Source organism: Triticum dicoccoides, chromosome 4A, assembly GCF_002162155.2.
Source record: "Triticum dicoccoides isolate Atlit2015 ecotype Zavitan chromosome 4A, WEW_v2.0, whole genome shotgun sequence".
Taxonomy (NCBI): Eukaryota; Viridiplantae; Streptophyta; class Magnoliopsida; order Poales; family Poaceae; genus Triticum; species Triticum dicoccoides.
This window is the reverse complement of record NC_041386.1, coordinates 45310224-45320057: the sequence shown is the minus strand read 5'-3', so window position 1 is coordinate 45320057 and position 9834 is coordinate 45310224. Positions and strand designations below refer to the sequence as shown.

The following is a 9834-nucleotide window of genomic DNA, read 5'->3' as shown; positions in this document are numbered from 1 at the left end:
ACTGGACAAGTTCCAACTCCTCAAAAACATGAAAAACAGGCTGAAAACTGTACATTACAGTAGTATACATCAGCATATTATGATGAACTTGATAACACAATCAACTGTTCAAAAACATGAAAAATTAGGCTGAAAACTATATGTAACAACCACATATCATGATGAACTTGAGAACATCAATTTGTCCAAAAACTATCATCAACAGCAACATATTATGATAACCTTGCCAACAACATTACATATTATAACATGTCTCACACCATCCAGAACACATAGCAAGTCTTGTGCATAACAATGAAACTTTAGGACAAGTTCGAAGTCTCTCACAAACTAGGAGAAATAAGAGTAGCAACACACATACATATTATCTATCAAGAGCCATTCTACTAATTCAACATCAACAACCATTCCTTCCTGAAGTTCATGGGAAGCTCAAGAAGCGCTTTGTACAAGTGTTCGCTAAGGATCAACTTACCATAAGATCGCAAGATGTCACCACGAGCTAGATCAGGGATCATCTCAAGTGTCGCAAGGATTTCAGCAGGAGGTGTAACTTGGGGCAGAGGTAAAGGCTCGAGTGACTTCAAAGCATCATGAAATGAGCCTTTCATATCCCCAAGAAGGCACAGGATGGCATCACCAAGTCGTTGTTTTTTTTTTGGCACTTCAGGAGAGGCTTCATTGGGTTCCGTAATTGGTTCTACAACAGTTTCAGCACCAGTGACAGCACCTTCACCATTTGCATGATCTTTTGAGTATATGGTGGTGATAGCATCCCAATTCTTAATGACCCTGTTCTTGTAAAATCCTACTTTCTTGTTAGCCTGCACACACACACACACACACACACAAAGAGAGAATTGTCAAACAAAGGTAGATCTTACATATGTACAATATAATCAAAATGTGGAAAGGATAAATTTCTTACCGCGACATATTTAAGCCACACATCTTCACTATCAATTGACAGCTTGTTATTGACCCAATCCCACCCAAATCCACTTTGAGATAGCATCTTGCTAATGGCCTCGTAGTGCTTTTCAAAGGTTTTGCACCTTGAACTGATGTTTTCCTTTGTGATGGTCACAGAGCACTTCTCACGCACATTACCTATAACAGCACTATAGACATGGGACTTCCATTCATTCTGGGCATGATCGCCATTGTTGTGATGCTCAACAAGGACCTCGAGTAGTGTAGTGTCCATTTCATCTGTCCATGTGAGGTAATTTCTACCAAATTTTTTTCCACCTCCTTCAGCCATGGTCCTACAAGAAAATGCATGCACATAATATCCAAACACAAAGACAACATAAGGTGCATGTAAGTTGAAACACAAAGACAACAAGGTAATGTCACACACACACACACACACACACATATATATATATATACATATTAATTTCATAATATGAGGCATGTACAGAATACCCAAAAGGCACGCATTCCACCAAAGTCATATCAAGGTTGATCCACACATCCCACCAAAGTCATATCAACTAGCTAGCACAAAAGAGAACACCATTATCTAGTCGACCCGCACATCCTACTCCAACTCTAGTTCAGCATGTCTCACGAGGTACTCGTCAAACATGTCATTAGCTAGCTGCTCCCTAAAGTTGGTCCATGAAGTGCTGACTTGAACACTCCTAATTAAGTTAGCATCATCTAGAGGATCATCTTCGGAAGAGGCTATTTCATTATCCACTTCCTCGAGCAACAAATCATCCATCACATGCTGCCTATCCCTTGCAAACTTGTGTAACACACAACAAGCATTAATAATTCGAACCTGCAATAATATTTGTTCATCGTAAGCATTTTCCATTTAGTTTGCATCTTATTCAGCACCATATGGACACATCATACCTGGTCCTTTATGTCAAAGAAAGATTGACAACATAGGAAAGCCCACTTTTTCTTCCACAACCCAAATGTTCTCTCGACTACATTTCTAGCTCGAGAATGACGCAAGTTATACGGCTCTTTGGGACTTTGGAGCTGTTGTTGACTTGATACCCACTCTTTTAAGTGATACCGAGTCGATCTGAATGGAGCAAGAAATCCCGGACCATTGGTGTAACCAGCATCAACTAAATAATATTTCCCTAGTGTGTCAAGCAAGTGAGTTGGCTAACAATTATACAGAGGAGAAATGAATTACCAAGAGGAAGTGTCATACCCTGTGGTACGACAAATGCATCTTGACGGCTCAACCTCATTGCATCGCGCAAGACTCTTGAGTCAGAAGCTGAACCCTCCCAGCCAGGCAAGACATACATAAATTTCATATTCCAATCAACCACACCAAGCATGTTAGTGCTGATAGCTTGCTTCCTGTTCCTATATCTCCCTTGGTCACACACGGGCACACAAACATCAACATGACACCCATCTAATGCTCCAAGTGCATTGCCAAACCACTTCCATTTGTAATCATCAGGTGGCTGAGTAGAAGGATCAGGAAGCTTAATGAACTCCCCGGTTAGAGATAGAATCGTTGTTAATACATCGTCAAAGTGGGTACTAATAGTCCATAAGGAGCGCTTGTAAGTGCCACGCAGAATCCTTATTTTGATACCATGGCCAACTACCAACAAGAACATTGCCACCTTTTCCTCCACGGAAACATAGACACTGTCATGAAGACCAGCCCTCTCACGCAACATGGTGCATAAGTCATGGAAGTTTCTTTTAGTTAAACGCAACTGATCATAGCATGTTACTTCTGCCCCATCATACATTCCTTTTAGCAAATACTTTCGATGAATGTTCTTTCCTCATCGTCACTAAAACTCCCTAAATCCCTTGGTGCCCTCCTCGTACTAAGATATGCTATCCCAAGAAGAAACGATTCAAAGTACAGTTTGGTCAAAACTATCCATCTCCTCTTTCCTCTTTTGTTCTCCTCGTTTATGTAAGCAACCAAGTCCATGTCAGACATGGTGCAGCTACATTACATTTCACAAATTAGACATTCATGCCTCATTCAATCACACAAGTAAATATACAAAGACATGGTACAACAAGCATTTCAAAAATTATGCTACGGCTAGCTATTAAGGACAAGTCATCAATCAGCCATACGACATAAGCAAGCAAGATATCAATCAGGCATATAAGACAAGCTATCAAAAATTGTTGTACTAATTTATGCTACAACAAGATATCAAAATTTCAGCAAGCATTCAGTCATTTAAGACAGGGCACAACAAGCATTCACTATATAGTCAAATACTGATTCTAGTTCTCTTCACCACATGAATGCATGGCCAAACAAAACTTATTTTTTCCTTACTGATAGCAGAAATTATCTCTGAACATACCTTCAGTTGGTCTACAGGGATGTGCCAATCCAAGACAAATAACCTGCAGCAAAGTTAATTTAAGACAGATTAGTATCTTACTATGCAAACATATTGGGGAGGAGGGACGAACTGTGATGGGGAAGAGGGGGAGCGGCCATCAGATCTGAATGGGAAGGAGGGGAGGAAATGGGATTAGGGTTGAGTAGGAGAGGGAGAAGGGCGGATGGGGGGTGGTAGATGGACGGAGCTACCGCTGGTAGGGATGGGAGAGGGACAATCCAAGGGACGGGTCGCCAGCGGCCATCGGACCTGAAAGGGCTGGGGAGATTGGGGAGGGCAGGGGGAGATGAAGCACGAGGAGAAGGCCTACCGGAGCAAGGGGAGAAGGAGGAGGAGCGAGAGATGGAGGAGACCTGCCGGAGATGGGAAAGGAGGAGGACGGCGACGGGAGATGAGCACCCACCTGCGTCGCCGCTGTTCTCCCGCGCCGCTTCTCCTGCGGCCTGTCTTCTCTGTTTTCGGGGCAGGAACGGGGAGGGTTGAAGAGGTAAGCGAGCCAGACCGGGCAATTTCAGCCGAAAACAGACCGGGGAGGCAAGGTATTCGCGCGGGCACTCGCTAGTCTTGGCGCGCTGTGTCCAATATCAGGCTACGATGCCACGACCGAATACCCAGTGCATCCAAACGCTGGCATTCGGGAGTTACAAATGCCAAATCCCAATATTACCTCTCAATCCCAATATTATCTTAGGATATGGCGATGAGCGCAAGGGATATCGTTGTTTCGCGCCGATTGACGGACGCCTATTTCTCGGCGTATGACTTTCGATTAGTCTCGTCCCTTCTACATGCATTCATCTTCCTCGACCTTTCAGTGAAGGATATCTCTTTCTACAATTTTCTCAACACTCCTATCATTCCTATTGAGCCATTATCCATTCACTTCTCCGATTGTAACAAATCCAACGCCATCATCTCCTATGATGTCATAACCTCGCTTATCACAGGATTCTACACCATCACCGGTGGCTTCCTCGTCTCCATCACCTGAGTTTACCCCGATGATTCCTCATGGCCTTCCATCTTTTACTCACTTTCACACTCGTTGACCACGTGTTGTGTATGCGTCTATTGATGTGCCATCTTCCCCGTCTCAACCTACTTACGGCTTGCCTTCTCATATGTTTCCGCCAATTGACCATCGTGATTTTTCAAGCGCTCGCGCTGCTTTTCTTGAGCTGATATCTTATCGTGACGTTGTTGCTTATCTGAAATGGCAGTTTACGATGGTAGAGGAGATTGCTGCTCTTGAGCATACCGGCATGTGGGATCTTGTTTCTCTTCCTCTTTGTGTTCGTCCCGTCACTTGTAAGGGGTCTACAAGGTTAAGACTCGCTCTGATGGTTCCGTTGTGCGTTACAAAACTCGTCTTGTGGCTCGTGGCTTTCAGGAGGAGCATGGTCTTGATTACAATAAGACTTTTTGCTCATGTGAACCATATGACCACTGTTCGCACATTCGCCACTTATCTATACCTCAACTTGATGTTAAGAACGCCTTTCTTAATGGTGAGTTACGTGAGGAGGTTTACATGCAGCCACCACCTAGGTATTTTGTTCCTTATGACATGCTTTATCATCTTAGTCGATCTGCATGGCCTGAAGCAAGCCCTCAAGACTGGTGTGAGTGTTTTCCTCTACGGTGGCTGCCGTTGGTTTCAGCGAGTGCTCATGATCACCACTGGCAAAGACACCGAGTATATTACCTTTGTGAAGGCATGTCTTAGTGAGCACTTTCTTATATCTGATCTTAGCCCACTTTGCTACTTTCTTAGGATTAAGGTCTCTTGGTCAAGAGAAGTAATCCAGGATCTTCTTGCTCGTGTTGCTCTTACTGATGAGCGCACCGTTGACTCCCATGTAGCTCGATGTTCACCTTCGTGCTACTGATGGTGACCCTTTGTCAGCTCCGACACGTTATCGTCATCTTGTTGGGAGTCTTCTGGCTATCACTCGCCAGGATATCTCCTATCATGTCCATATTTTGAGTCAGTTCGTCTCTGCCCCCACCTCGGTTCACTATAGTCATCTTCTTTGTGTTTTTTTATGTCTTTGTGGTTTTTGATAGCTTCATGACACGATCCTCGCTGTATATTATTTCCCCGTTCACGTTCATTACAGCTCCCAGGCATATTGAGATGCTATGTGGGCTAGTGATCTCTTGGATCGTCGTTCACTTTTTGCTTACCATGCATTTCTAATGGTTCTCTGATTGCTTGGAAGAAGAAACATATTGCAGTGCTCGTACAAGTGCACCTCCTCCTGCAACTTCGGCACGCCACCATCCAGCTCTACCCTCCAGTATATGCTCTACGACATTGTCGTCGTGGCTCAGATGGTGGCAAACTCGCTAGCGCTAATGCCTCTCGCACGATGTCGCAAGAGCCTTCATCCTCTCAAGTGGCATTCCCTCTCTCAAATCGTGAAGTGAATAAGAGAAATAGTCTAACGAGGCCCAAACAGAATTGTTGAGATGAGTTAGGCTCACTACCAAAATGGTTGTGTATTCTTCTCCAAAGTGGGCCACGTTTGCATAACATGACCCCATGGGATATAGTCATACTCTATCAAGCCCAAATGATAATCTTCTTTTCTCAATAAACTTTAACCCCGACTTCCAAATAATAATTTGACACAAACACTAGACATAGCATTGACCATAATTTTTTATACTTCACACCATATTTTTAGAATCTATTAACATGTAAGTCATATGAAAAAAGGAATAAATCTACGCATGTAATTTACATGTAACCATTATATTATATTGTTTTAGAAATCCTAGGTAGGTCTCACTAGATGTCTAGACCAACATTGTACATTTGTAAATAGAAGGGTTTGGTTTAATTTATAACCACCGTCTAGACGGTAATCCCTAGTTCCCAACCTAGGGGTGTGCATTACATGATGGAGAATACAATAATTTTTTGAACTTTGTCAAAAACTTATGAAAGTACTTTCAACTCAATAAACAATTATGTTTGCGATTTCAAAAGGAAGATATAATGATAAAGTGTTTAACAAATATGCATGCATGTTGTATCATGCTTATCGAGTGAACAAAACAAATATTAGGATAGATACTAGGAAATAGAATGCATACCAATATGAATACAACCACTGGCTCCATCACAAAAGGTTGCGTGATAAAAGCCCGCGCCCGCCATGCTAACTCAGCAGCTTCCTCAACTTCCTCAACTGCAACTGACACGTTGAATTTGTAACTGAAATGTAAAACACAAACATATGGGATGCAACTTCAAGATAATATGAACAGTGAGCAAAGCAACATATAGAGGTATAAAAGAACATACCCCTCATCCAAGATACCATGAGCATACAATAAGCATACAAAGAGTTAGAGAACCGGCTTCCCTTGAGCCTTGCACCCTCGCTTATCAACATAGTACCAAGACCGAACCCTAGAAAAAGAGAAGTATTGTTAAGCATAGACCTAAGTACAGCTTAACGACACTAAAATATGTCAAAGGGCCACTCATAGTTCCATCAAATCTCTAAAGGAAGAAACTATTGTTATGCTAACTGTCTTTTACTATCAAAGGAGAGTGCGGTTGTGCTGGTAGGCCGTGGTAAATCGATTCGCATGTTCGTGTGTCGCTTCCTCCGCTCTCAACCAAATTATGGCCGACGAGTGGACCCGCCCGTTCTCTTCCCTGCCTCATCGACTCGCTCGACCCAATCTGATTTATTCTTCCTCTCTCATGAAGAGTGAGCGCGACCAGATAGGGTTACTATCGCGTTCAGTCGTCGCCGCCTCGCATAACATTTGTCGAACACAAGCCTAGGTCGCCCTCATTTGTACATGCAAGATGTAGCTCACCATCTTCTATGTCATGTACGACCTTCATCTATACCTGCTTCCTAGCGGCATCGAATAGTGGCACCGCAGCAGGTCTCCGAGTGCAGCAGCTACTCCAGTTGTACGTGAGCCATGGGTTCAAGAGAGGTTCTTGGAGTTCTCATGGTCCACGGCCGCCGAAAGGGTGTAAGAGTAGATTTGTTAAGGCTTCCAGGTGTTAACATATTCTTTTCTCATCACTAAGCATTTGTCTCGCTCACTAATTGTTTCTTGCACTATATGGCCAGATCTAGCTTCTTCATTTATCCATGATTTTTCTTTAAAGTCCATCGACTAAATGTACAAGAGCTTGGCGGCTCTTTTCTAGCTGCGGCTAAAACTTTATATTAAAGTAAACTTTAGTTTTGTTGGTTTCTTGTTCATAGAAACCAGCGGCAAGAAATAAGGCTAGATTAGCCACCGCAACATCAACCAACTTTATGAGCATGTACCTGGACCCTCCTGTATGGCAGTTGATCCACCTTACATGAAGATTAATGTCATCTACATCAATATATTAATTTTGCTCCTGGTATGCATTTCTTGGAGAAATCTTAGGGCAAATATTTTCTTATTTTTGCTTTCTTCAGAAATCTTGGGAGAAATTTAGTGTCGGCACCTTCAGTTCTATTACGTCCATCCCAAAAAGTTTGTCTTAAATTTATCTAGATATGGATGAATCTAACACTAAAAATTAGCATTGTAATCACAACTGTGGGCTAATTCTGTAAAGAAATGCAATGATGTAATGTTCTTGGTTAAACTTCAGTTCTGTATATACTCCCTTCGTCCCAAAGTAAGTGCCGCTGATTTAGTACAAAGTTAGTGACACTTATTTTGGGATGGAGGGAGTACTTAGTAATGCAAATTCAAGAATGTTGCAGGCATGTTGTCATTGATGTTTTGATAGATATTTTGCTTATGCGTATTTAACATTAACAGAGTTACTAACATTGTTTCGATATTTCGTCAGTAGAAGACTGGATTGTGTCTATAGCCATTGTGCATCAATGCGATCCAAAAATAGGTAATTCGAGGTGGATTTCACTTGTGGTAGCACACAGTTCAGATAGCAACGCGGGAATTTTACAGAAGCCTTCTACAAAAGCCTTCTACAAACCACAAACATGCATCAAGCAAAAGCCTTCTACAACGACTAACAAACATGCAAGGGCAATTTTACAGAAGGATCAGCACTTGTGGAAAAATAGACATTTTATACAATAACAGCAGCTTTCTATTGGCTTACTCCAAACCACAAAGACACAAATCAATATGCACAAATGTTGGACCTACAGATAAGCAGACTTGAATTCAATAGTAAGTATTAGCAAAACTATCTTTTTTGTGTGTGTGATATCAGTATCACATCAATTCACAACTCTCTATCATTAACAATCCCACTACAGATTACCTCCCTTCTCAGTTCCTACAGATAATTAGCATCCAAACTCAATAAGTATCTTTGTATTCACCGCGTAATCCAAATGAACCGCCACATCCAAGCACGGTCACCACAACTGGTGTGAGGTTATGGCACTGCAATTGGTGGCTCAGCTATTGTGAGGTTGCGATATGTTTTTCTCTGTTGTACACTAGAACCTAAGCAGAAGTTCTTCACACCCAAATCAAGTTGGTTTGAGATTTCATAGATGTATGAATCACTTCCCTGAATTACTAGATATGAAAATGTACAGCCCTGGTACGCAAGAGTAAAGAAACACACCCCTGACCACCAAATTGTCCTCCCAGAGATAATCAACGGACAAAGGAGCCAGATTTCGCTAGGACATCTATAAACATCCCGACCCTAAATCACGCGTCCACGCCAGCAAATCGAATCCCCGCAGCACCAAACCCTAGCACGAATGCGAGGCCAAGGGACAGGGGACTCACATGTGTACCCGCCCATGCTGGCCCGGGAGTCGGCGGCGACGATGAAGCCTTGTCGAAGATGAAGGAGAGCGTGTTCGTCCCATTCTTGTTGCTCACCATCTCCTTGGTCGCCTTCTGGAACCCATCGAACTGCCACCGGGAAACGAAAACGGGGCGCAAACGGATCAGAGGCCGGCGGAGAGAGAAGGGGATTGAGGGAGGGGATGGCTCACGCACGTGGTTGCAGGTGGGGAACTCGAGGGCGAGTTGGTCGGCGGTGTCGGCGGAGAAGAGGCCGCCGAAGTCGTCGCTGCCGGCCGCGGCGGCGCCGGTTCTCTAGGGCAGACAGGTTGGGAACTCGAGGGCGATCAGGTCGTCGGTATCGGCGGAGAGGAGGCCGCTGAAGTCTTCGCTACCGGCCGCGGCGGTGCCGAAGTGCTTCTCGACGGCGTGGATGTGTAGCGGCGGAGGCGATCAATTGAGATCTTTTTTCTCCTCTCCTCTTCGCGTCGGTCTCCCCCTTCCTTCTTGCGGCAGGCCTTCGCGTCGGGATCGGGCCGGGCTGTGCGCCCCGACTTGGATGGAGGCGGTTATGGCGCCCCATGGGCCGCGGCCCATAAGCGGGAGGTGGTGGTTCGCTCCCAGCAGAGCATTAAAAAAAGTCAACTTTTTTTAGAGATTACTAGTAAACGTGACATGAAACATATTAAAAAATCGCTATAGCTTAGCACTG

The 9834-nt window shown here is 43.7% G+C and overlaps 1 protein-coding gene across 4 annotated transcripts; it reads right to left on the bottom strand.

Moving 5' to 3' along the window:
- Window positions 1-212: 212 nt before the first annotated feature.
- On the bottom strand, window positions 213-9572 carry LOC119284882. 4 transcript variants are annotated; one of them, XR_005139258.1, is made up of 7 exons: window positions 9339-9572; window positions 9123-9251; window positions 6682-6789; window positions 6471-6591; window positions 3327-3369; window positions 929-1268; window positions 213-824 (listed from the first exon to the last, which is right to left on the bottom strand). XR_005139258.1 is itself a non-coding variant. In XM_037564050.1 (7 exons), the coding sequence occupies exons 2-6, from the start codon at window positions 9136-9138 to the stop codon at window positions 1111-1113; spliced, it is 426 nt and encodes a 141-aa protein (XP_037419947.1). In that variant the 5' UTR covers window positions 9139-9251; window positions 9339-9572; the 3' UTR covers window positions 213-824; window positions 929-1110. The 4 variants fall into 4 exon arrangements, 2 of the variants coding, with proteins under 2 accessions (XP_037419947.1, XP_037419948.1); XM_037564050.1 differs by having other exon boundaries at window positions 6471-6571; XM_037564051.1 differs by having other exon boundaries at window positions 6471-6565.
- Between the last annotated feature and the right edge of the window lie 262 nt (window positions 9573-9834).

Excerpts from the sequence above, each read along its gene's own strand:
- LOC119284882 (XM_037564050.1), bottom strand. Across the intron at positions 6,572-6,681 it reads CATGGTATCTTGGATGAGGG|TTGCAGTTGAGGAAGTTGAG; the intron begins GTATGTTCTTTT and ends TCAACGTGTCAG. Across the intron at positions 3,370-6,470 it reads CAGTGGTTGTATTCATATTG|GTTATTTGTCTTGGATTGGC; the intron begins GTATGCATTCTA and ends ACTTTGCTGCAG.